Raw genomic sequence first — 27,996 nt, forward strand, 5'->3', positions numbered from 1 at the left:
TCCAGGGGATTTTGGTGCAGAGGACATTTGACCATGTGTTCTGCATCAGTCTATGCTGTTTCAGCTCTCTCTCCCGTGGATGTTGCCTCTTCGTTGCGAATGGCCAAGTTCTGAGCTAGGCACGGAGGCTCCTCTGAGGCTGTACAATGTAACAGACAATACAAGACTCTAGTCCCAGTTACACCTGTGCAAACTTGCTTATGTCATTGGAGTCAATGGGGTTGCTGGTGTAGCTGAGGCTAGGATCGGGTCCTAACAAACCACGGGCCAAGCCACAGGCAAAGGCCAGTGCACGGCAGGGTACTAGGGAGAGTCTGAAGATACACATGAGTAAGGGTTAGTCTACACCACAATGGCTTTGATGATACAGCTATACCGGTGTAACTATACCTGCAAAGCCCTGTAGTGGAGACACACCATATGCTGGCAAAATGAGTTATTTTGCCAGGACCTTAAACGACCTCCCTGAACAACATCAAGTAGATCATCACAAAGACTCTTCTCTTGGTATAAGCTGCATCTACATGGGGGGAGGGTGTTGCTGGCATAGCTATGTCAGGCATGTGATTTTCTGACCATCATACCTATATCTACCAAACTGGCCTAAGACAAGGAGCTCTAAGAACGTGGCTCAGCACAGATCTTATGGGGCATTGGGGGCGTGGTAAACCCAACCGCCGGGGTGAGGTCCAGGTCTGAGCTGGTAACTCCAGGAGGAGGATGGAAAGTGAACCTCTGCAGGAGGCTTGTAAAGAAGAGGAAGAGCTCCATTTTGGCAAGAGTCTCGCCTGCACAAATCCTCCGACCTGTAATGACACGCACAACAAAAAACAGTTGCTTGTTTAACTCTAAGAAGGAGTAAAAACCACAGCACAACTTCTTAGTAATACAGGGTAAATCCAGAGTTTAAACATGGATTTACTTCAAGAATAAACAGGTGTGGTTTAAAACAGGACTTCTTACAAGTACACCTACTAGTAAAAAAATGGAAATTTGATTATATTCTAAACCTTTCAATCGGAACAAATTTACTCTTCAAAAATATTACTGGTGCAGCCACTAATTTATATATATATATAGCCTTTATTCCAGGAGAAATTAAAAAACCACAACCAAGTAAATAACCCTCCCACCCCCTTTTTAAAAAAAATGTTCAGGGTTGATTTTATTTTTTGCTTTTATTTTTAATTTACAATTTTCAGGGTTTTTCCCCTCCTTCATTTTCAGTCTTGAGGTTGGATTGGCTTTTGTTCTCCATTGTCAGCTTTTCAGAATTGAATTTTTTAAAACAAATAATTTTGCCTTTGTGAAAAATTTCATTTAAGAAAACTGCAACTTTTGAAAATAAAAAAAAATCAGTGCAAAATGTTGTGAAGAACAGTCTGCTTCAAGACACCACAGCATGAAGTTCCTTTCAAAATTTTTATCACTTTGTGTAGCCTAAAGGGCTAGCCTGCTTGCTTGCCTATATATCTTTTCTTATAGGTTTCTTATTTTCTTAGTGTTTTGATTACTTTATTATAATTAATATGTGTATATATATCATCTATCTGTACAAACATAACAGCCTATGGAGTAAGTGTACCCCAACATTTCAGCGGGTGAGGAAACTAAGTTTTGGACATAGAAAGAGGGCTCAAGCACCCATGCCCCATACAAGGGGTGACCCACCATGCAAAGTAAGCTTCTGGGTTTGTTTTCTAAGTTTTCAAAGATCCAAGGTTCTTAGTTCTTTTTTTTATTAGTCTGTGAGGTCTTAATTTTAAGTTTTAAGTCAGTTAGTTCAGTAAAACTCTAAGTTAGCTTCAATAGTGCTTAGCTCTAACTTCTTCTAACCTCTGCACCTCCCACTCAAAGAATTAAGGAACCTGGACCTGAACTCTTTTGGCATGTCAGAGGCGAGGCTGGACAATATATTAATCAAAAGTTGTATAGTATATAATGCTATATGTATCTTTAGAATAATAGTATTGCATTTGTAACTCTGATTATTTTACCATTTGATTACTAGTTGATTATAATTCCATTTATCTCAATAAGAGTCTTTAAGACTATATTGGTCTCAGTGTGAGCGTCCTGTCATACCCCCGAGGATCCTTTGCAAACTCTGTGTAGTCTGATTCTGGCACAAGAGCTTTATTATCTTCGGATTAGATTAATTGGCGAGCTTATAGCCCATATTATCCAAATTAATAACATTAACCTCCTAAATCAGGCAACATTTGCAAAAAATATTTTATCAGCTCTAGTCAAAATCGACATCTTAAACTGCCCCCACAGACCAACAGCGCACAGCACAGCACACTGGGACTCTGTGAGCGGGATGAGAAACTCCACTTAAGCAAACTGCCGCAATTTGCACTTTTTTCAGCTTCTGAGTTGATTCGCGGTGTAACCTCAAAGGGGTCTGTCTACACTGCAATTAGACACCCATGGCTGGCTCAGCCAGTTGACTCAGGCTCGCGGGGCTTGGGCTAAAGGCTGTTTAATTGCAGTGTAGCCTTAGCCTCAGGCTGTGGGACCTTCCCAACTTGCAGGTTCTAGAGCCTGGGGTCCAGCCTGAGCCCAAACATCTACACCGCAATTAAACAGCACATTAGCCAAAGCCTGAGTCAGCTGGCGTGGGCCAGCCATGGGATTTTAATTGCAGTGTAAACATACCTAGATAGGCTTCAGTTCAGGACAGTGCTTAACATTAAGCAAATGCTATGGGGGGAGGGAATGCTCAGTGGTTTGAGCATTGGCCTGCTAAACCCAGGGTTATGAGTTCAATCCTTGAGGGGGCCACCTAGGGATCTGGGGCAAAAATTGGTCCTGCTAGTGAAGGCAGGGGGCTGGACTCAATGACCTTTCAAGGTCCCTTCCAGTTCTAGGAGATTGGTATATCTCCTATTATTATTATAAGTCCCATTGACATCAACTGATGATCACCTTAATCGGAGCCATAGAATGTATCCAAGTAGCCTAATAGTGAAGTGACAAAGTCATGGAGGATTAGCAAGATCCTCATTAGAAAGGAATGATTGCAACCTCCCAGCCAGCTATAGGTGGATAATACCCCATCTGGGTCACAGCTGCTATATAGAATCACAGAAATGTAGGACTCGAGATGTCATTGTGAAATTCTATACTTCAAAGCAGCACCCTGGAACCCACATATTCACCACTGTCTTATAATTAGGATAGATTTTGTACACCGTATGCCTTATGAGGTATCATTTTAAAAGTCTTGATCTGTTGAACATTAACATCCTGTTGGACTGTATGCACTGTCACTCTATCTGACGTTATGATGTTTTGCTAGGTGTGGGTTACTGAAATATGTTGTGAGGTCGGGTACACCCACATCCAGCCTTTCAGGTAGAACAATGGAGTAGCCATACAGAGGTTAATGGCTCATCAACACCCACCAAGGAAAGAATCCACTATCCCAGAAACTGTATACAATGGAGACTTCTGAGAGAGCACGTATGCAATGGAGACTGTTGACCAATGGGCACTGACTGATCCCCACGTCACAGCATAGATCTTTCCAGCAAGCTGGAAGAAGCTATAAAACAGGGGAAGTGACATCACCACTTGGCCGCACTCACCCCACAACTCAACACCTGGAAACACATCTGGAAGGCAAAGACTGAACTGGGGGAGGGTGGTCTCAGGCTGGAAGGCAGTCCCAGCCTGTATATTGAGGATCTGTGACCTGCTTGTACCATCTGTCAGGTTGAGACACTGCTTGATTCAAATCCTGTTTAGTTTGTAGAACTCAGACTACAAATTTCTTTTTGTTTCTCAAGTAACTAACTTTGATTTCTATGCCTGCTATTTATAATCACTTAAAATCTATCTTTCTGTACTTAATAAATCTGTTTTATATTTTATCTAAAGCAACGTGTTTTGGTCGAAGTGCTTGAGAAATCTCAGCTCAGTTTACAAAGACTAGTGTGTGTCGTTTCCCCATCGAGGGAGGGGCAGACTGAATAATGAACTTACAGTGGTCAGTCTTCGGACCGGGACAAGATGGTACAGTTCTGGGGAGCTGAGGGGATTCAGCTGGAGCCTCTCTATTGTTGGTTCATGAGTGGCTGGGAGAAGCATTCATGTAACTCAGTTGGGTGTGTCCCTGCCTGCGGATGTCTGTGTAAGTGCAGTGCCTGCCAGAGGTTTGTGACTTGACAACAGCATCACAGAGCGAGAGGGACCCCCCAAGTTGGTGGGACAGAGGGCTCAGCGGCTCAGCAGTCCAGCTTCCTCTCCGGAGACCCCATCACAGTAATCTAGTCTATTCCCCACCACAATCCGGCAGGACCAAGTATACACAGACCATCCCTGACAGGTGTTTGGCCTGTTCTTAAAAACCTCCACTGACGAGGATTCCACAACTTTATTAGGGAACATTTGAAGACAGTTATCAGGTTCCCCTTGATGTCTGATCATTTAAAAGCAGTTGGGACTCTAACTGCACCCTCAGGTTGCAAATTGGAGTACCCAATGGTGCACATGTGCTTCAGCAGTAGCACAGTCTTAAACGGGAGATTATCCCACATAAGGGGCAAACAGAAGATGAGATTTAAAGACCCACAAGTTTACGTTATAGTCTGTTGAAACTTGGATATCTATCCCCACAGCAGTAAATGAAAATAGAAAGTACCTGCTGAAAAAGGCATGAAAGCTTCTTTCTTTACAAACTTTCCTTTGGAGTCGAGAAAATGCTCAGGATTGAATGTATCTGGTTTCTTCCACTGAGATTCATCCCGCAGTACAGAGGCCAGTAAGGGGATGATGTAAGTTCCCTGTAAATCAAGTCAGTGGAGTTATTCCATAGGTCAATATGCTCTCTTGACTATAGCTTGATATAAGCATTTAAGCTACAGTAAGTGAATGATGCTATGGCAAATACTGCCATGGGACATCCAATGCGATTCAACATTAATTAGTGAACCAGGACTTAAAAGGGTCAATCAGCTGAATCAGGACTTTAACGACGTCACAGAACACAAGGAAAGCAATACCACAAACTGTTCACCTTTGGAATAAAGAAGCCTTTAAGAGTAACATCCTCAGTAGTTTCATGAGGCAGGCCCATGGGCAGGATATTAGCAAACCTCTGAATTTCATGGACAACTGCATCCGTATATGGCATTTTAGTTCGATGTTCGATTCGTGGCTGGGCTGATCCTATAACTCTGGCAATTTCTTCTTGGACTTTGCCTGAGAAAATATCATAGAGATCAGGATTCCGTTATCTCTAAGAAATGCTGTGCATTGTGGCTTTGAGAGGTGCACAAGCGCATGTTAAAGTGATATTGCAAGCTCTCCAAAATCTGTCTCTGTTTCCAGAAATAATGGAGTGCTGACAATATTAGAGCTTATAAACATTTATTTGTCAATATCAAAACTAAATAGAGAACTTCTGAAAACACAAGTAACCTATCCTATTACCTGGCTAGACAGTCATTTAAACTAAAGCTGATTGCAGAAACTTTGATGGCACATATTCTGTTAGAACATGCCCTTCTGTTAAAACTGAAATGCTTCATGAAATCATGTCAAGTCTGCTGAAATTTTGTTCTGGAAGAAAACTGGGGAAAAGTAAGTTCTGGCAATGTCAAAAATGTCACATTTTTAACATTTTTGCAGTCAAATATTTCGATATTTTTGTTCTGAAACTACTTTTTTGTATTACATGACACACACCTCTACCTCGATATAATGCTGTCCTCAGGAGCCAAAAAATCTCACCGCGTTATAGGTGAAACTGTGTTATATCGAATTTGCTTTGATCCACCAGAGTGCGCAGCCCCGCCCCCATGGAGCACTGCTTTACCGCGTTATATCCGAATTCGTGTTATATCGGGTCGCATTATATTGGGCTAGAGGTGTATTTTATATGATAATATAATACAAAATTAAAATGTCAACTTTTCACATGAAGCATTTTGATTTTGTTGAAACAAAATATTTCAATTGCCCCAAAAACTTTTTTTTTGAATTTCCCCCTATGGGGGAATCTCAAAAGCCTTCATGAAATGGAACTTCCATCTTTGCACAGTTCTATTTTTAACCATCAGAGCACTTACAAACATTAACTAGTTAACTTCCCAGCAATCCTGAGATGCATGAGTACTATTATCTTATTTTTTACAGAGGCTGGGAAGGCCACAGTCAGGTTCAGAATTCAGGAGTTCCTAGCACCCAGGCCTGCGTCAGAGCACTAGATCATGCCCTTCTGTACTTAATCAAACAAACAGGAACAGGCTGTGCGCCACTGTGACCTGAGATTATGAAAGGATTTTATTTAAAACAGTTTTCAATGCCTTTGCAACTGAGGCTTCCCAGTTGACTCTGTCAATTTCTTGCACGAAGGATTTTTCCCATGGTGCCCTGAAGCAGCCTTCAGGCAAGAAGCCACCAAGTAGAACTGGAAAGGAATGATCCTGTGAATGTCTGAAACAGAGTTTGAGATGTGCAGGCAATGGTTTTGTGTGTGGTTATTATAAGAGCCAAAGAGAAAGGATTTAGGGGAAGCAACTGAAAAAGCATAAAAGTAAAACCAGCCACACACACACAAAAACCAAAACCCTTGCTTTATTATAGAACCAAACTCTGGGTCCTCCAGAACATAGGTGGCCAGAGTTTGACCTCACCTCATTGTAATCAGGAGTAACTCCACTGAGACCAGTGGAGCTGTACTGAAGTAAATGAGAGCTGGTGGTGTGTGGTCTATATATGCAAGTCATGCCCAACTTACTGTGTGTTGCCCAGCTGGCAGGCTAAATCTGGCTTGTCCAGCCCCCATGGAGGATTCTATTTTGTAGAACAAACCTCTGCACAGTGTGACCTCGCATGTGCCTCCTATGAGGTCACACCATATGGAGTACACCATTTTGTACGGAAAAGAGCTCTGTGTAAGCTCAAAAGAAGTTGGTCCAATGAAAGATATGTCCTCACCCACCTTGTCTCTTTAAGGCATACAAGCAAGCTGTTGCATGGCTTACTAAAACTGCCTCAACACACCACAGGTGAGATCAGTTCCTTTTTATCTCGTATTATTTTGCCTGTCTATTGAGACTGGAAGTTCTCTGGGGACACGGACTCTGTCTTCTGTTTTGTTCAGTAGTGAACATACCACTGGGATTTAACAAGTAATTAGAGCTGGATGAAATATGAGGAACCACCATAGAAATGTTCAGAAAAGTTTTGTCTATTTTCGGGGGGGTGGGGAAGGCAAAGTTTGACAAAACACACAGAAACAAAGGGGAGAGAAGAGATAAGACAGGACAGGTGGGGGAAATACAGCTTTTGTTGATGTTCTCAGAATACAGGGCAGTGGGTCAGTCACAGACAATGCTTTCGGCTGGCAGGTTGGGCTATGACAGCTCTTGCTCTGGACCCCAGCTTGCTTCCCCAACCAAGAACATCATCTGGTTGGTTGGCTAAGGTCCCTCTCCTTCACTGGTCCTTCTTAGGACAACCAGAGCTGGCTGGGTTGTCTCACCTGGTCAAGCTGGTGCAGTACAGTGCTGTTGATTTCAGGGTCAGGTGAAAAGCTGAGGGATACACACACAAACACACACACACACACACACACAGAGGAGAGGAGAAAGATTGTGCAGGATGGAAAGAGACACAAGAGGGAAGGGAAGAGAGAACAAGATCTCACATGTATCAGGTTGGGTCCTTGCTGGGGCAGTGATGATGGTCAAGCATCCCTACTGGAGTATTAAAGTCTGAGTGTTATGGTAAAAATCCTTCTGCTGCAACCGCGGGGATTGTAGAAGTTCCTTTTTTAACTTCCCAAGTGTCTTTTTAAGGCCCACCCCAAGAGTGGTGGGTAGAATGGTCCATCCTCTCATTATTCTGTGCACCAATTAGGTCTAATTTCCAAAGTAACAATTTTGATACATTGATTTTGGTTCCCTTTTCCTCTTGTTTACTAGTCACACTCATAACAATGTCCACTAGACACCTCCTCCCCTGTGTTTAAATTAATTCCGTTTATCTCCTTCTTAAATCTTTTCTTAAACAATTTTCTATAACATGTCATTGTGACAATTCATGACCCTTCACCCACTTTCCACGGGTCAGGCTCACAATTCAAGGAGGTGTGTGTGATCTCAATTATTACAACTGTGTTCATGGTCATGACCATTTAAATTCTGCTCTGAATTTTTCTGCTTCTCAAGAGCAAAATTCTAGTGTAAGTCTGGAACAATTCTAATGAGTAGAATGGAATAGCTCCAGGTTTACATAGGTGTAACCAAGATCAGAATCTGGCTCTAAGGAACTAAAAGCATAACCCACTGGTAATGTCCCACTCTGTGCCTGACCTACTGAGGATATGGATCTGTTACAGCTCTCTGCTGTCAGGCCTGACTCTTTAGCTCTAAAGCTGTAGCAGTTTATGCTGTTAGCTCCCCAGCTTTCCTGTTCAACCCTCCTGTGCCAGTCAAGCTAGCAGCTGTCACAAAAGCACTTACTCTGAATTTGGGGGTATTTCATCATTAGCAGAAGTCCCCAGCGCAGCGTGGTGGAAGTGGTCTCCATGCCAGCAGCAAATAAGTTGGTCACAAGTCTTATTAAGTTGGCATTATGGAAATATCCATTGGTATTACTTTTCTCCTGAAAAAAAAATATTAACTCACTAAAAACTCTAGTGGACAGTTATAACTTACAGAGCTAAATCATATTTACTAACTAATAAAGTATATAGTAAAAAATAAATGTAAAAGAACCAAGAGGGCTTTGATCAGATGCCCTCAAAAACATATAGGTATCTTCTCTACTAAGGATCAGTCCTGAAAAGTGCTGAGCACTCTGGATCCAAGTCACCAAAGCACGTAAGCATATGCTTAACTTTAAGCACAGGGGTAGAGCCACCGATGCCAGGAATCAGGAATATGCTTAAAGTTAAGCATGTTTTAAGTGTTTCACTGGATCACAGTCAGAGTGCTCATCAGCTTCCACAATCAAGCTCAAAGAGAAGTGTATTTTTCCTATGCAACCACAACCAATCTGAGTGCCATAGACTTGGGAAGCTAATATGCTGAGTGCAGTTCAATCTCTGGTCTTCCAGACCTATCTGAGTCAGCTCAGGACAATTACTCCATATGTGATTGAGTCCAACCTCAGATACACACATGTGCAGCTTGCCATCTTGCACAATCAACCACCTGTACTCATGCATCTAAGCAAAAAATGGAGATCAGGACAGGTGATTATTGTAACACTATTATGGTGAAAAATTCTGCACTGACTTAGTCCTGGTCAGTAAAGGCTACATATGCAAAGCCTACTGGACAGTGATCCCGCTCTTCTTGGTGTCAGTTGTATCTTTGCTAGAGGCTTCAATGGCAATGCAAATGGACTCTTAATAACATTAATACCTATTTCATAAACAATAATTAGTAGATCTCAAAGTGCTTATAATTGAGGCAAATGTCATTATGCCCATTTTATAGATGGGAAGATGGAGGCACAGAGAAGCTAAATGATTTATCCAAGGTCACCCAAGAGATGAGCGGCAGAACCAGCAATCATCCAAGTCCCACTCCATTGCCTGATCCATTAAGCCACAATCACACCCTATTCTTTTTGCTCTTTTTATACTTTATTGTTATCTGTAGTTCATTCTCTCATTCTTTTGTGATGCACGTGAATTGTATCCATGTCTGGGCAGCCGGGAAATAAGCCAGCAACAAAGAAAAAGTCCACAGGAAATTTGGTTCCTTTTGACCAAGTACACCTATCTTTCTGCAAATATTTGAGATATTGGCTTTTCCTGGCAAAACTATTCATAGAACAGGGGTAGGCAACCTATGGCACGGGTGCCAAAGGCAGCACACGAGCTGCTTTTCAGTGGCACTCACACTGCCTGGGTCCTGGCCACCAGTCCGTGGGGCTCTGCATTTTAATTTAATTTGAAATGAAGCTTCTTAAACATGTAAAAAACCTTATTTACTTTACATACAACAATAGTTTAGTTATATATTATAGACCTATAGAAAGAGACCTTCTAAAAATGTTAAAATGTATTACTGGCACGCAAAACCTTAAATTAGAGTGAATAAATGAAGATTCAGCACACCACTTCTGAAAGGTTGCCGACTCTTGTCATAGAAAGTGCATTTCAAAGTGGCCTGCTTGTCCCTCTGCCCAAGGAAAGATCCATTGCTTTGACCACGTCACCCCAATCTGCATCCCTCCACTGGCTTCCCCTTCTGATTGCTTCCAATAGAGAATCATAGAAACGTAGGGTCAGAAGGGACCTCAAGAGGTCATCTAGTGCACGCCCCATGGCAAGGCAAGGTTAAGTATACCTAGACCATCCCTGACAGGTGTTTGTCTAACTGTGTTCTTAAAAACCACCAATGACAGGGATTCCACACATAGGCGCCTCATAGGCCATTTTTGTTGCCCTTCTCTGGACTTTCTCCAATTTGTCCACATCTTCCTGAAATATGGCATACAGAGCTGGACACAGTACTCCAGTTGAGGCCTAATCAGCGCAGATTAGAGCAGAAGAATTACTTCCCGTGTATTGCTTACAACACTCCTGCTAATACATCCCAGAATGTTGTTTGCTTTTTTTTGCAACAGTGTTACACTCTTGACTTACAGTAAGCTTGTGATCCACTATGGCCCCCAGATCCCTTTCCGCAGTACTCTTTCCTAGGCAGTCATTTCCCATATTGTATGCATGCAATTGATTGTTCCTTCCTAAGTGGAGTACTTTGCATTTGTCCTTATTGAATTTCATCCTATTTACTTCAGACCATTTCTCTAGCCTGTCCAGATCATTTTGAATTTTAATCCTATCCTCCAAAGCACTTGCAACCCCAACCAGTTTGTTATCATCTGAAAACGTTATAAGTGTACTCTCTATGCCATTATCTAAATCATTGATGAAGATATTGAACAGAACCAAACCAAGAACTGATCCCTGCAGGACCCCACTCATTATCCCCTTCCAGCATGACTTTGAACCACTGATAACTACTCTCTGGGAATGGTTTTTCAACCAGTTATGTACCCACCATATAGTAGTGCTGCCTAGGTTGCATTTCCCTAGTTTATGAGAAGGTCAGGAGAGACAGTATCAGAAGCTTTACTAAAGTCAAAATATACCATGTCTATCGCTTCCCCCCATCGCTAATGACTCAGATATCTCCTCAGACAGCTCCTTTCTCCCATGCTGCCCCAAACACTTGGAAGGAGCTCCCAACAAGCATCTCTAAAACTAACACACTTTCCTTCTTTAAATCCCCCCTTAAAACTCTCCTTTGCTGTGATGTCTACAGAAAGCTTGACAGCAGTTAGGCCACTGGTCTACTGAGACCATGGCCTATCATGCTGACCAATATTGTCTCACAGTTTCCTTGTGCTCCCTCATGCCCACATAGCCTCACATCTCCATATCCATCTGTTGTCTCTTGTCTTATTCTTAGACTGTAAATTCTCTGGGACAGGGACTGCCTATTTACTCCGTCTTTTGTACACTGCCTAGCACAATGGAGTCCTGGCCCACAACGAGGTTCCTAGGTGCTATTGTAATAATAAAATAATAATAGAAAAAATATTATGTGACCAGGGCCAGCTCCAGGCAGCAGCAAAGGAAGCAGGTGCTTGGGGCGGCCAATGGAAAGGGGCGGCACATCCGGGTCTTCGGCGGCAATTTGGCGGCGGGTCCCTCAGTCCCTCTCTTCCTTCTTGAGCTGCCACCAAAGTGGCGCCAAAGAGGAAAAGAGGGAGCAAAGGACCCGCCGCCTAATTGCCGCAGAAGAATGAAGCAGCATGATGTAGCTGCTGCCAAAGTGACACCGATTGTCTTTATTAATTTATTTATTTCACTTAGCTGCTTGGGGCTGCAAAAAAGCTGGAGCCGGCCCTGATGTGACTAATCTGACCAATCACAAGTAACCAAAACAGTTAGAACTTTGAATCTTTATGGATTACTCCATCAGGTAAACATTTGGAAAGACGTTTGTCAAGCAAATTCAAACAATCAGTACATTTGAGGAAATTGCAATTAACGGAGGGATATTCAACTAGCAATGAGAGATTTTTATCCCTGGTTGCTGCAAGAATTGCATAGATGGACCTCCTGAACTACTAAAACCAGTAGGACTCTATGCAGGCCAAATGTTCCATTCATGCAATTCTTATTGCAAAGCTGGAGCCAAAATTTGTTGTGTACATTAGTCATTTGAAGCTATTTGCTCAACTCTGCTAGTTTGTTAGGTGCATACTTTACCAATGCTAATTTTTCATTCAAATATGTTTTTAAATATAAAATATGAAAAGGAAACCTATAAGTCTGCAGCAATCATAATTACCTCCTGTTGTCTTACAAGGAATACATCAATAAAACTTCTCTGATCATTTTTGTCCAGTCCTTTGAGGCGTTCTATGAAAGTAAGCTGTATAAAAGAATGCAATTCACTTGTGTTCTGCAAAAGAATCTTGAAATTCTTGAGTAGAAATCCAAGGGCTGGGAACATGTTATATAGCTGAAAGAATTTAAGATGTCAGAGTAAGCAAAAATAAGTTATGAGAATACTTAACACCTATTATAGCACTTATCTGCCAAAGATCTAAAAGCAATTCATAAAAGCAAGTGACTGTCGTTATGCCCATTTTGCAGACAAGGAAATTGAGGCATAGAAAGATTATCTGCTGTGCTTGGGGGTATGAGCAGCTAACAAGCCCTCACTCCTCAGAGGCCCTGCCTGTCTTGAAGCACAGAATTGGGCAAGAATTCCTAGACTGCTATCCATCCTGGTTCTTTTACCTTTGGCATTGTGCCACCAAACAATCATGAATTTTCTATCCCGTGAACATGTACCCTAGAAGGTAGATTCAGTAGCCCCATTTTGAATATACTGTAACAATCTGGATAGTGTGTATGCATAACTACTGCCCTCCACTGGATGGAATCAGAACTACTCAACAGTATCTCAGAGGGTCTATATTGCTAACCAGAGCCAGTCAAAAAACCCTTGAAATGTCAAATTTGTACAGAAAAAAACACAAGTAAATGATTTTTTCCCAAAAGTCCCATTTCATTTTTGAGCCAGCTCTACTGCTAATACAAATTCTATTTTAAATTCACTGTGACAGAAGGGAGGGATGAAATGGAATAAGTGTTGCGAATCCTGTAGGAGGTGCTCTGTAAGAATCCATGAATACTGACGTGTATCCTAGTTATTTAGATGGCTGCATAGCACATATTAGTATGGGGGAATACTTGTTATATACGATAATGCTTGAATTCAATAGGGGCTGTGGGAAGGGCAAACAAGGAAGCCACACAATGGCTTCTGAGATAAGAATAGCCTAGTACAGACTTAAGGGATCAACTGGGCATGTCCTACCTAATCATTTCCCGGCCACTGTAGGGGCCTCAGGCCTTGGTGGCACCTTGGTCTCTCCTGTTCTCTGCGTGTGGCACACAACTGTTTAGATTTGTTATAATATAAACTCACATCATCTACATATATAAATATATGAAAAACTAAGGAATTCATTTCAGAGCTAGTTTGGTTCATGTCCTCCAGACTTTATACACAACTGCCACTGAACTTCAAATGAATTATTGTCAGATAGTTTTAATGGGTTTGTTATTAAGAAGCTAAGTAGGGATCCAGGAGAGGTAGGTTCAATCCCCAGCTCTGTCACAGACTTCCTACTTAACCTAGGGCAAGTCACTTAATCTCTCCGTGCCTCATTTCACTATCTGTAAAATGAGGAAACGAGTATTTCACATGGATGTTGTGAGGATAAATCCATAAATATCTGGTGGACACCCACTTACTATGATGGTAAGTGTAGGGGCATATAGCTAGATAGACAGATGCATTATCCTCTAATTTGTTGGACTATTCTGATTGGTAGAAATGATTTGATGTCATGTAAGTATACAGCACACAGTTACTGTGTGTGTAGTGCACGCACTTGAATAGTGACTTTAAAATCACCAGAATTACCGTAATTGATGGACTTCCAGCCACCCTGACGTTTTCACTCATCAAACTTAGTAGTCTTAAGAATGTGGGATTTTTGTAGTCAAACCGTTCTCCAAGTAATATTGACACAATGATATTGGCAACTGCAGCATTCATAATTGTAGTGATCTCAAAGGGCTTTCCTAAAAACAGCATTCAAATGCAAGAAGAGATTGTGCAAAGAGTGTGGTTAATAGTGAGTTATTACAACGTATTTCTATTATGGTAGTACCTAGAGATCGGCAAATCAAGATCATGGCCCCGTTGTGATAGACACTGTAAATACACATAGTGAGAAACAGTCCCTGCTTCAAAGCACTCACAACCTAAATAGACAGGAAAAAGGGCGGAGAAAAGAATGATTATTAATTCCCATTTTACAGAGAGAACTGAGGCAAACAAAGATTAAGTGGCTTTCTTGAAGACTGGCAGAAGTAGGCATTGACCCCAGCTCTACCTGAGGTCCAGCCTAGTGCCTTAACCACTATCACAGGCCAATGGTCCTTTTCTGTGACACTATCGAAGCTGCTGGGTTTGGGCCCATCTGCTGGCTCTGTGATCTGTTAAGCTCACATGGGTCTGAGTAGGCTTCTGGAACTTTCTTCAGCCCCTCTCGGCTCGCTCCCCGGGCATAGATTGTCTGGGACCCATTCTCAGGAACTGGGATCCTGTTAGGGTTACCATTCGTCCAGGTTTTCCCAGATGTTTCCCTTTTTTTTTTTTTGTGATCCTCTGCCATTCATAGGGTTGCCAACATTCTAATGGCACAAAACCGAACATCTCCACAGCACAGCCTGCCATGCCCCTTCATCCAGGCCCTGCCCCCACTTGCCCCATCCCCACTCTGTCCAGCGCTCGCGCTCTCCCACCCTCACTCACTTTCACCAGGCTGGGGCAAGGGGTTGGGGTTGGGGTGTGGGAGGGGCCTGAGGGCTCTGGATAAGGGTGCAGGCTCTGGGTGGAGTCAGAAATGAGGGGTTCAGGGTTTGGGAGAGGGCTCCAGGCTGGGCCAGAGGGTTGGAGTGCAGTGTGGGGGGAAGCGGGGAGGGCTCCAGCTGGGAGATGTTGCTCTGAGGTGGGCAGGGCCAGCTCCAGGCACCAGCAAAACAAACAGGTGCTTGGGGCGGCACATTTCTAGGGGTGGCATTCTGGTGCCGGCCATCATAGGTGCTGACTCCAGGGCATGGGGAAAAAGTGCCCCCGCCACCGCCCCAGCTCACCTCCACTACACCTCCACCTCCGTCTCTGCCTGCTCCCCAGAGCGCGCCACCGCCGCTCCGCTTCTCCCCCCTCCCTCCCAGGCTTGCTGCACACAAAACAGCTGTTTCGCGCGCAGCAAGTCTGGGAGGGAGGAGAAGCCGAGCAGCGGGGCACTCGAGGGAGGTAGCAGTGATGGAGCGGAGGTGAGCTGGAGCGGGGAGCGGTTCCTCTATCCCCTGTTACTTCCTGCACCCCCTACTCTAGCTCACCTCCGCTCCGCCTGCTCCCCTGAATGTGCCGCTGCTCTGCTTCTCCGCAAAAACTTTTTTGCTTGGGGCGGCAAAAATCCTAGAGCACTGACCAGACATCAAAAGTCTAGTTACAGCTGGGTGCAGATGCCTGGTCATCAACCCATGCCAGCCCCTGCTCAGCCAGTGCCATCTCCTCTCTGCAGGCAGGCAGGCCCTGAGCCAGGCTGCAACTCCTGTCGTAGTCCCATTGCAGAGTGAGCCCAGCTGAGGGGGAGCGGGGGGTAGAGATGATCCAGTGATGAGGAAGAGGGAGGGAGGAGAGCAGGGAGCGACAGGGGAGGGGGAGAAGCAATGAGTGGGGGCGTGGCCTTGGGGAAGAGGTGGAGCAGGGGGCATGGCCTCAAGGGAAGAGGTGGGGAGGGGATGGGGCCTTCGAGGTCTGGGTTTAGCAAACAGAAAGTTGGCAACTCTGATCGGTCCCCTCTCATAGACCTCTCTTCCCCAGGTCAGTTTTCTCTTCCTGTTCTGGTTGGTTTAACAGAGCTGCTCACAAACAGACCTGCTCCTTTTGTACTTCTAATCCCTTCTGTCATGTGAACTTCCTGGTCAGCCTCAAAAACCTCCCTCAGGTAACAAAGGACTTCTCTCAGGTGGTTACCATTCAACAGAGTCCACACTTGAAAAACTGGTTTTACTTAGGTTGCTACCATGCCATTGTTCTGCTAGGGGAAGGCTCATTCAACTGATGATCCTCAAAGACTGTCCCATTCAGAGGCAGACATCCAGACACCAGCCCCTCTCTCCTTAGCCCAAGAAGTATGATTCAAGAATACACCAGAGGACAGCCATAAGGGCATAAATATGCAGAGAGCTGATAAAATCAAACAGCATTCACAAACTGTATATAGATAAGTGCTACAAGTCACCACAAACACCCAACTAACTCTCAGAATCTAACAGCTGTCTACTACAATTCACAGAAATGAGGCCTCACCAGTGCTGAGTAGAGGGGAATGATCACGTCCCTCGATCTGCTGGAAATGCCCCTACTTATACAACCCAAAATGCCATTAGCCTTCTTGGCAACAAGGGCACACTGTTGACTCATATTCAGCTTTTCGTCCACCGTAACCCCTAGGTCCTTTTCTGTAGAACTGCTGCCCAGCCATTCGGTCCCTAGTCTGTAACAGTGCATGGGATTCTTCCGTCCTATGTGCAGGACTCTACACTTGTCCTTGTTGAACCTCATCATATTTCTTTTGGCCCAATCCTCTAATTTGTCTAGGTCCCTCTGTATCCTAGCCCTACCCTCCAGCGTATCAACCACTCCTCCCAGTTTAGTGTCATCTGCAAACTTGCTAAGGGTGCAGTCCACACCATCCTCCAGATCGTTAATGAAGATATTGAATAAAACCGGCCCCAGCACCGACCCTTGGGGCACTCCACTTGATACCGGCTGCCAACTAGACATGGAACCATTGATCACTACCCGTTGAGCCCGACCATCTAGCCAGTTTTCTATCCACCTTACCGTCCATTCATCCAGCCCATACTTCTTTAACTTGCTGGCAAGAATACTGTGGGAGACTGTATCAAAAGCTTTTCTAAAGTCCAGAAATAGTACATCCACTGCTTTCCCCTCATCCACAGAGCCGGTTATCTCGTCATATAAGGCAATTAGGTTAGTCAGGCCTGACTTGCCCTTGGTGAATCCATGCTGACTGTTCCTGATCACTTTCCCCTCCTTTAAGTGGTTCAGGATTGATTCCTTGAGGACCTGTTCCATGATTTTTCCAGGGACTGAGGTGAGACTGACTGGCCTGTAGTTCCCTGGATCTTCCTTCTTCCCTTTTTTAAAGATGGGCACTACATTAGCTTTTTTCCAGTCATCCGGGACCTCCCCCGATCGCCATGATTTTTCAAAGATAATGGCCAATGGCTCTGCAATCTCATCGGCCAACTCCTTTAGCACCCTCGGATGCAGCGCATCCGGCCCCATGGACTTGTGCTTGTCCAGCTTTCCTAAATAGCCCCGAACTACTTCTTTCTCCACAGAGAGCTGGTCACCTCCTCCCCCTACCGTGCTGCAGAGTGCAGCTGTCTGGGAGCTGACCTTGTCTGTGAAGACAGAGGCAAAAAAAGCATTGAGTACACTAGCTTTCTCCACATCCTCTGTCACTAGGTTCCCTCCCTCATTCAGCAAGGGGCCCACACTTTCCTTGACTTAGAGGGGCTGTGCTCAGAGAGACCAGAGGGGATTAGAGGTGCTGTTAGTCTGGGAACTGAAACACTTCGTTTTTCTGGAGTACAAGGATTTTACCTGTATTTCCACTACCACCACGCTGTGTAACATGCTAGCGACTGACTGCCTGGAAGTCCTAAATCTCTATAGATTTGTTATAATATAAACTCATTTCATATACATATGTAAATATATGAACTACTAAGGAATTCATTTCAGAGCTAGTTTGGTTCATGTCCTCCAGACTTTATACACAACTGCCACTGAACTTCAAATTAATTATGGTCAGACATTTTTAATGGGTTTGTTGTTAAGGAGCTATGTAGGGATCCAGGAGAGTTAGGTTCAATCCCCAGCTCTGTCACAGACTTCCTACTTAACCTAGGGCAAGTCACTTAATCTCTCTGTGCCTCATTTCACCATCTGTAAAGTGAGGAAACTAGTATTTCACATGGATGTTGTGAGGATAAATCCATAAATATCTGGCAGACACCCACTTACTATGATGGTAAGTGTAGGGGCATATAGCTAGATAGACAGATGTATTATCCTCTAATTTGTTGGACTATTCTGATTGGTAGAAATGATTTGATGTCATGTAAGTATACAGCACAGAGTTACTGTGTGTGTACTGCCTGCACTTGAATAGTGACTTTAAAATCACCAGAATTACCGTAACTGACGGACTTTTAACCAGCCTGATGTTTTCACTCATCAGACTTAGTAGTTTTAAGAATGTGGGATTTTTGTAGTCAAACCGTTCTCCAAATAATAATGACACAATGATATTGGCAACTGCAGCATTCATAATTGTAGCGATCTCAGAGGGCTTTTCTAAAACCAGCATTCAAATGCAAGAAGAGATTGTGCAAAGAGTGCGGTTAATAGTGAGTTATTACAATGTATTTCTATTACGGTAGTACCTAGAGATCGGCAAATAAAGATCATGGCCCCATTGTGATAGACACTGTAAATACACATAGTGAGAAACAGTCCCTGCTTCAAAGTGCTCACAACCTAAATAGACAGGAAAAAGGGCGGAGAAAAGAATTATTATTAATTCCCATTTTACAGAGAGAACTGAGGCAAACAAAGATTAAGTGGCTTTCTTGAAGAGCAGCAGAGAATCCTGTGGCACCTTATAGACTAACAGACATTTTGTAGCATAGTCTATAAGGTGCCACAGGATTCTTTGCTGCTTTTACAGAACCAGACTAACACGGCTACCCCTCTGATACTTTCTTGAAGACTGGGGGAAGTAGGTATTGACCCCAGCTCTACCTGAGGTCTAGCCTAGTGCCTTAACCACTATCACAGACCAATGGTCCTTTTCTGTGACACTATCGAAGCTGCTGGCTTTGGGCCCATCTGCTGGCTCTGTGATCTTTTAAGCTCACATGGGTCTGAGTAGGCTTCTGGAACTTTCTTCAGCCCCTCTCAGCTCGCTCCCCGGGCATAGATTGTCTGGTACCCATTCTCAGGAAGTGGGATCCTGTTAGGGTTACCATTCGTCCAGGTTTTCCCAGATGTTTCCTCTTTTTTTGATCCTCTGCCCTTTGTAAGATTGCCAATGTTCTAATGACACTAAAATGAACATCTCAATCCCACCTCCTACCCCACACCTGGCCCGCCCCTTCTCCAAGGCTCTGGTGGGGAGGTGGGCTCTGGAGTGGAGCTCGGGATGAAGGGTTTGGGTACAGGAGTGGGCTCATAGCTGTGGCAGGGGGTTGGTGTGTGGGCTGCAGGAGGGAGTTTAGATGCAGGAGGAGACTCTGGGCTGGGGCATGGCGTTAGGGTACGGGAGGAAGTTTGGGGTCCTGGAGGCACTTACCACAGGTTAAAGAAAGCGGTCACCAGGTCCTTGCAGCTCTTAGGTGCATGGGCAGCCAGGGAGGCTCCAGCTGCTCCCCTCGTGCCCTCAGGCACCGTCCCCGCAGCCCCCATTGGTTGCGGTTCCTGGCCAATGGGAGCTGTGGGGCAGGAACTCAGGGCAGGGGCAGCGCGCAGAGCCTCCCTGGCCACCCATGCACCTACAGGTCGCAAGGACCTGGGGGTCGCTTCCGGGAGCCGCACAGAGCTAGGGCAGGCAGGGAGCCTGCCTTAGCCCTGCCCCGCCCCCACCTGCAACCAGAGCCACCAGGGTCCCTTTTCGACTGGGCGTTCTGGTTGAAAACTGGACACCTGGTAACCCCCTTGTCCAGGTGGATTTTTCAAATCAGAGGAAATGTCTGGGCTTTTTGTGGAGCAGACAATGAAGCTGAGAAAGTGCAGGTCTCTGTGCCCCGACTGGTCCCTCCCCTGCAGCCACAGTTGGTTGGCCCCTTCCCTGCAGCTGCAGGTTCCTGCCAACCCAGGCCCTGGCTCCCAACCCTGGGGAAAGGGAGAATCGTGCAGGGAGGTGCTGACTGGTGTCTGGCACTGTGTCCTGGGTCTCAGCCAGCCACCCTGCCACCATGACAGGGAGCGACATTTCCTCCCACCTCAGGCATGAGACTGCAGATCTCCCTCCAGCAACCCCCGATATAGCCTCTCCAGTACTCCCCAAATACCCCCTCCAGGTACACAAACACCCCTCCACACCCCCTCCATATACTTCCTCCCAGTACACACACACCTCTCCAGCTCTCCCAAACTGTACCCTTCCTCCACCTCCCCTCCCTGTATGCCTCAGTTTCCTCACCACTCTTGAGCATTCCTTGGGATCTGTTCAATGTCTTTTAGGGTCCCGGGAAGGGTTGCCAGATGCCTGGTCAAAAAGGGGACCTGGCAGTGTCTGGTCAGATGCACTGAACAGATACCAAGTCTGGTTACTGCCGGTGGGATGCAGGCGCCGGGTTATCAACCTGTGCCAGCCCCTGCTCAGCCAGTGCCACCTCCTCTCTGCAGGCAGGCAGGCCCTGAGCCAGGCTGCAACTCCTGTCGTAGTCCCAGAGCAGAGTGAGCCCAGCTGAGGGCGGGGGTGGGGGGAAGGGAGGTGGAGACGATCCAGTGATGAGGACAAGGGAGGGAGGAGAGCAGGGAGCGACAGAGGAGGGGGAGAAGGAATGAGTGGCGGTGTGGCCTTGGGGAAGAGGTGGAACAGGGTGCATGGCCTCAAGGGAAGAGGCAGAGCAGAAGCAGGGCCTCGGGGGAAGAGGTGGCGTGGGGTTGGGGTCTTGGGGGTCTAGTTTTCAGCAATTAGAAAATTAGCAACTATAGCCAGTCCCTTCTCATAGACGTCTCTCCTCCAGGTTAGTTTTCTCTTCCTGTTCTGGTTGGTGTGACAGAGCTGCTCACAAACAGACCTGCTCCTTTTGTACTTCTAATCCCTTCTGTCATGTGAACCTCCTGGTCAGCCTCAAAACCTCCCTCAGGTAACCAAGGACTTCTCTCAGGTAGTTACCATTCAACAGAGTCCACACTTGAAAAACTGGTTTTACTTAGGTTGCTACCATGCCATTGTTCTGTTAAGGGAAGGCTCATTCAACTGATGATCCTCAAAGACTGTCCCATTCAGAGGCAGACATCCAGACACCAGCCCCTCTCTCCTTAGCCCAAGAAGTATGATTCAAGAATACACCAGAGGACAGCCATAAGGGCATAAATATGCAGAGAGCTGATAAAATCAAACAGCATTCACAAACTGTATATAGATAAGTGCTACAAGTCACCACAAACACCCAACTAACTCTCAGAATCTAACAGCTGTCTACTGCAATTCACAGAAATGGTAAAAAGCCAAGTAAGAAGTAATACTGAATAAAAAGAAAACTAATTGTATATTAGTGCCCAGATCCTCAAAGGTATAATGATTTCAGTTGGAATTAGACACCTAAACATCTTTGAGGATCTAGGACTATGTCTCCTATTCTAGGGTATCTTGCATCAAAGGGCATTTCGGGCTCTATTTTGAACTAGGGAAGCAAATGTGTTTGTTTTATAAATATTCTGTTCTTGCAGTTACCTTTCATTTCAATTCCTGGTGCCTCTGAACTAATCAAAGATTGTCACTAATGGAGGAACCGCACATGGAGGGACAGATTTTGTCCACTGAAAATCTGGCCCAGCGTTTAATAGATCTGCTCACATGACTCACAGCGCATGAGGCCTTACATTTCCAGGTCCCACAGATTGGGGATGAACAAGGGGAGGGGCTATGGTTGCACGCTTTTTAGATCGAAAAGCTGGCTTCAGCAGGCCATACGTGCCCAGCAGAAAGAAAGAGCAACAGAGGAGTGTAAAATCTCACTGCTTCACAAAATGCTTTTCAGTTGCTGAAAAAAAGATGTCAAAATCAACACAACACGGATGGTGACATTTCCTAAAAAGGTGGATGTTGGATGAGATGATGACAAATTTTGTCTTCGTGCCTCTTCAAAGGCACATGCAACAAAAGTTAGACGTGTCTGTGGAGTGAAACACACACCCACCTTTACGAGATTCAATATCCTCAATCAGAAATCCAGACTCTTCAACAATCCGGTCCTCTGTGGCCCTCTTGCCCATTCCAAAGTCTCGTAAGGTCGTGAGAGTAAATCTTCGCATCACTTTCCAGTTATTGCCATGAGAAAAAATAACACCTGAAGTGGAGGGACAGCTTCAAGTCAGCGGAATAATTAAAATAAATACTTCTTAGAGATATAACCTTACACCCACAACATTCATTTTCATGCGCTAGAGCTGGGGGGATTTTAGGGGGATTTTAGGGACAAAAATTTTCATTAGAAATCTGATGGTTGAAAATGTTCGCCCAGTTGCACATCTGATAAAAGAACAGATTATTGTCATGAAAATTTAATCTACATGTTTTTCTGTTTTTTCCATCCCAGTATCATGGACACTTTGAAATGAGAAACATTTCCTCCAGCCCTAAGACACATCATAATAAATTAACATTTTGATAGCGTACAGTAATCAGAATGGTTTGGGCATGATATTGATTTGCTATGTTTTGGCAGTGTGATAAATTAGATGAAAGTATTTATCTAAGTTCTTTAAATTGTAATTTTTAAAACATATTTATTGAGCTTTATAATCACTCAGTCTAGCAAAAACATCCAGAAAAATCACTATCTCGAGCATGGGCCAAATTCAGAGGTCATACCCGAGGTGGCATTAGTTACATTCCCTTCCTCTCAATCCCTTTGTACTCAGTGAGGCCCTGATTCAGGAAGACATCTCTATTTAGTAAAGTATTAAGCACATGATCAACTTTAAGCATAGTTTAAGTCCCATTGTTGTCAACAGAAGTTAAATACATGCTTAAAGTAAAGAATTTGCTTGCATACTTTTCCGAATAGGGAAGATTGTCTGCCCGAGACCTATTTACAACCATCCCACCAATGGTTAGGAGAGGATAATTACTCCAGTTCTGGAATTAGCTCTGCATGGGCAGAGAATTCCATTGCATGGAGCTCATTGTAGGATTTAGGCCTATGATGGTGGCTGAGGATCCGGAAAGAGAGGCAGGGGAAGATGTAAGTGAAACTAGAGAGGAGACTATTTCCATATTGTCAACCCCAAGCATTAAAAATCACCAGCCAGGTACTAAAATTCATAAGTTTTTAAAAAATAACAAATCTTAAAAAAAAACTCAAATTGTATGTTCTGTACTGCCTTCTGGGTTTTCAGTCTTTCAGATTCATATTTTCAAGCTTTTACCTCAACCAGAGCTAGTGTAACAGGGGCTTTCACGGCTGATGCAGAGGGGATTAAATCAAGCACCTCCAGTGTTTAAAGCACTGGCAGCTACTGTTTGAGCTAAACAGACAAGCTCTTGTAATTTGGAGTTGTAACAACTCAAATCCTCTGTGAAGCAGCACAGTGTGGAACCTGTAACACACACACCAGTAGGTTCCATTAGAAACTTTAAAAAAAAATACAAGTAGATGTTTTCACATGATTCCAGGAGCTGGGGCTTTGTGAAAAATACTCAATATCATGAGGCTCACAAAAATATCAGGAAAGTCAGCTACATCTCCTTACGCTTCTGCAGCACGGGACCTCAACTTAGCCTCCCTTAGACATGGGTACAGGGGGTATGACTAGTTCTAAGGAACTCATAGCTTGTTAAGGCTGTTTCTGCTCTCACTCACGCCACTTTTAGCCTCAAGTCCATGAACTTCTCTGAAGTTACTCCTCATTTATGCTGATTGACATACATACTGATCCAAATTGGCATGCCAGCCCCTAAGCCATTTGCTCCCTCCACAGAGAAACCATTCTATTTGTTTGAGTAAGTTAGGCTTATGAGTAACAAGAAAACTGTCACCATATCCTTTGGAAATCTCTTCAAATGCTGGGATTTTAGGTCTCTCTGCAAATGCATCTGCCTGGTTCACAAGAGCCTCCTTCACCGACTCGTATCCCGACAGCACCACCATTTTCTGACATCCCATCTGAATGCTGAAGACTGGGCCATATTTTTTTGACAGCTTAAATGGGGAAGAAAATACAATGACTTAAAGAAAGAAGTGAAATTCACAGCTGGTGCAACACTATTTTGCCATCATGACTGTATGTTATTCCAATGTCAAATTCTTTCCTAAGTGCAGAGAAAAAGAACCAGTGGTTAGTAATAAGGTTATCATTCCATGTTTTAATGATTAATTATGATGATAGACCCAGATCCTCAAAGGTATTTAAGTGTCTAACTCCCACTGGGTCATAATGCCCTAGGGTGACCAGATGTCCTGATATTAGGCGCTTTGTCTTATATACACAACTAGATCCCCCCCTCCAAAAACGTGTCCTGATTTTTCACACTTGCTGGCTGGTCACCCTATAGTTCCCAAAGTGTTCAGTCCGGACTAGAACTTTATTGTGCTAGGTGCTGCATAAATATGGTCACTGTGACAAAGATCTTACAGTCTAAGTCAATCTGTTCAGATGACGAGCATGAAAATATAGGGACAGATTCTTGTCTGTACCCAATATCCACAGGGTGCAGCTCAGCAGGGAATAACACAAAGTGAAAAGGAGCTGGTTGCACCTCCCTGATCATAGACTCATAGAATCATAGACTATCAGGGTTGGAAGGGACCTAAGGAGGTCATCTAGTCCAACCCCCTGCTCAAAGCAGGACCAATCCGCAATCCCCTGATCTGAGGTCCAGTTCTATTGCAGCCCAGAGGACAGAGTTTAGAGCAGTCATGGGGCTGCTCTAAATTATGCTGGCTGGATTGGTTCCCCAGGTTCACTTGCACTAACTAGGGATAGTTGGTGCACAGCAGCTCACCAGTCATACCCCTCCCACTTCTTTGCCAGATGCTATGTGGGGTGGTGACCCAGGAGCCAGAGATACTAGCTCTACACAGGTCTGAGGACTCCTCCATGGTGAAGGAGCTGCCCAGCCTGTCAATCAGGTTAGCCTCATTTTGACCTTAAAAGCCTAACTCCATTTCTCATGTTACCACTTTCCTTTTGTTTCATGCTTTTCAGATCAAATCTCCTCCTCTGCTGGCTCAAAGAGGCAGGGAGAGTTTGGTTTCAGAGTCTTTAGTTAGCATTGAAAATATTCTCATTGTTTATATGTGCACACATACCCACAAGTCTATTTGTAAGCCGTATTTCACGGATTTGTTTGGTTCAAATTTGAAGTTGATTTATTTGCACTGCAGATATATTTTCAGATGCCTGGACTTCTGAGTCATTTCATTGTCTGCACTCATCTCATAAAGCAATTGTATATAAAAAAATACAATTATTCAACAACCACAGGAGATATACAGTTAATGAATCTAGCAAATTATAAGCGGTACCGTAGAGCCAGCTACACTTGTATAAAACCAGTGTAACTCCATTGATGGTAATGCAGTAGGGTTGCCAACTTTTGAATCGCACAAAACCAAACACCCCTACCCGGCCCCTTCTCTGAGGTCCCATCCCTTCTCCAAGGTCCCACTCCCCACTTGCTCCATCTCCCCTCCCTCCATCACTCACTCTTCCCCACCCTCACTCATTTTCACTGGGCTGGGGCTGGGGCAGGGGGTTGGGGTGCGGGGGCAGGGGCAGGGGTGAGGGCTCTGGCTGAATGGTGCGGGCAGGGCCGGCTCCAGGCCCCAGCATGCCAAGCACATGCTTGGGGCGGCATGCCGCGGGGGGCGCTCTGCTGGTCGCCGGGAGGGCAGCAGGCGGCTCCGGTGGACTTCCTGCAGGCGTGCCTGCGGATGCTCCACCAGGGCCGCGGGACCAGCGGACCCTCCACAGGCACGTCTGCAGGAGGTCCACCGGAGCCGCGGGACCGGCAACCGCCAGAGTGCCCCCCGCAGCGTGCCGCCGTGCTTGGGGCGGCGAAATTGCTAGAGCCGCCCCTGGGTGCGGGCTCTGGGGTGGGGCCGGAGATCAGGGGTTTGGGGCAGGAATGGGCTAGGGGCTGAGGCAGGAGGTGGAATGCAGGAATGTGAGGGCTCTGGCTGGGGGCGCGGGCTCTGGGGTGGGGCCGGAGATCAGGGGTTTGGGGCAGGAATGGGCTAGGGGCTGAGGCAGGAGGTTGGCAAAGGCAACGCATGAAGCCTCCCTGATCACCCATGCGCCTAGGGGCCGTTGGAACCTGGCAGCCACTTCTGGAAGCTACGTAGAGCCAGGACAGACAGGGAGCCTGTCTTAACCCTGGGCTCATGCTGTGTTGCGAACCAGACTTTTAACGTCGAAAACCAGATGCCTGGCAACCCTCTGATGCAATTACTCCAATGTAAGGCTGGTGCAGCTGAGAGCAGGATTTGGTAAAAAAAATATGTTCTCAAGTCATAGTTCTCTATAATTTTAAACATTTCAGTTCAGTGTGAGTATAAAGTTTCAGACTTTTTATCTATGTATCTAGTAGAGGCTTGATTACTAAATGATAAACATAGTGGGCCAAATTCATCCATTGAAGTCAGTGGTGTTGCACCAGGGATCTATTTGGTCCAGTTTGCTTGTAAAATTTGTTGTGGCAAAAAGTAATTTAGACAAATATTCAAAGAAATGGTCATACAACACAACTCTGACCCCTCTGAGTCTGATCTTTAGGGAAGGCATGCATGTTTGTGGATACAAATTTGCACCTGCTGTTACAGTACTGAAACACATAAACTGCATAGTAAAATGTCTAACTTCTATTTGAGCCTAGAATTCATAGTGGGTAGACTTATTTGTTGATGCAAACGTGTGTCCCCCAAAGTGGAATCTATTCAGATTCAGCTGAAAACCAGACCTTTGTGTCAGTTTCTAGCATGCAGTAGAATGACTAAGTAGGTCTGTCAAATTTATGCTAGAGGTGGCAAGTATAAGCATGTGAACATTTATATACAATGCTGGGCTCATGGATATGACTGATGTTAGGGATCCATAACATTCCAAAGTAAATGGACACCATCGGTGAAATCCCGGTCATATTGAAGCCAATGGGAGTTTTGTTATTGCCTTCAATTAGGCCAGGTTTTCACCACAGGTTTCTATCTCAAAGCCAGGGGTGGCTCTAGGCATTTTGCCGCCCCAAGCATGGCAGGCAGGCTGCCTTCGGCGGCTTGCCTGCAGGAGGTCCGCCGAAGCCATGGGACCAGCGGACCCTCCGCAAGCAAGCCGCCAAAGGCAGCCTGCCTGCCACCCTCACGGCGACCGGCAGAGCACCCCCAGTGGCTTGCTGCCCCAAGCACGCGCTTGGCGTGCTGGAGCCTGGAGCCGCCCCTGCTCAAAGCTCTGTCTCTCTTGCTCAACCCACACAGGGTGAGGCAAAATAATCCTATATTTAACATTGCTTTACACATCAGGATAGTAACAGGTAGAAAGGATGGAGGATACCCTCTGATCTTGAGGATAACATGGTTTGGTGAACAATGTGATAGTACAAACACCAAAACAATTTACCTCCAGCATAGTCCGGTAGGGTCTCTTCAGGTCCATTATATGCAGATTTCCAATGATGGGTAAAGGCTTTGGTCCCGGTGGGAAATCCTCTCTGAAGCTGCTATTCCAGAATTTTTTAGTTTTCATAATAAACAGAATTGTCAGGACAAAAAGTAAAAATATGGAAATGGGATCCATCCACTCCATTGCCTTTCAATAATCAAATTGCTGCACCGGGTATAATGCAATGGTGCAATAAAAATATGATCAGTGTCTGTTGGCAGAAATTAGCAGCGTGAAGCACTAATGCCCGTCATATTAGCTACTGCATAGACCTTACCTATAATATAGTATTTAAACTATCAGGTAACTGCAAAATAATTTGTTCTCCTCTCCAGTCATTTGCTAATTCCCATTCAGTGAATAAGTGACGACTGCAATACACAGTGAAAGGGGCAATGCCTGGCTTGTCAAACCAAAGCTTATGTAACAAGTTGAC

The 27,996-nt window shown here is 44.9% G+C and overlaps 1 protein-coding gene across 1 annotated transcript; it reads right to left on the reverse strand.

Annotated features, from left to right (window-relative positions):
• Positions 1-21: 21 nt before the first annotated feature.
• On the reverse strand, positions 22-27,911 carry LOC123365714 (cytochrome P450 2K6-like). The gene is made up of 9 exons (XM_045008565.1): positions 27,519-27,911; positions 23,944-24,106; positions 22,103-22,252; positions 13,983-14,143; positions 12,333-12,506; positions 8,478-8,619; positions 5,024-5,208; positions 4,649-4,790; positions 22-806 (listed from the first exon to the last, which is right to left on the reverse strand). The coding sequence occupies exons 1-9, from the start codon at positions 27,702-27,704 to the stop codon at positions 619-621; spliced, it is 1,491 nt and encodes a 496-aa protein (XP_044864500.1). The 5' UTR covers positions 27,705-27,911; the 3' UTR covers positions 22-618.
• Between the last annotated feature and the right edge of the window lie 85 nt (positions 27,912-27,996).

This window comes from Mauremys mutica, chromosome 3, assembly GCF_020497125.1.
Source record: "Mauremys mutica isolate MM-2020 ecotype Southern chromosome 3, ASM2049712v1, whole genome shotgun sequence".
Lineage (NCBI taxonomy): Eukaryota > Metazoa > Chordata > Testudines > Geoemydidae > Mauremys > Mauremys mutica.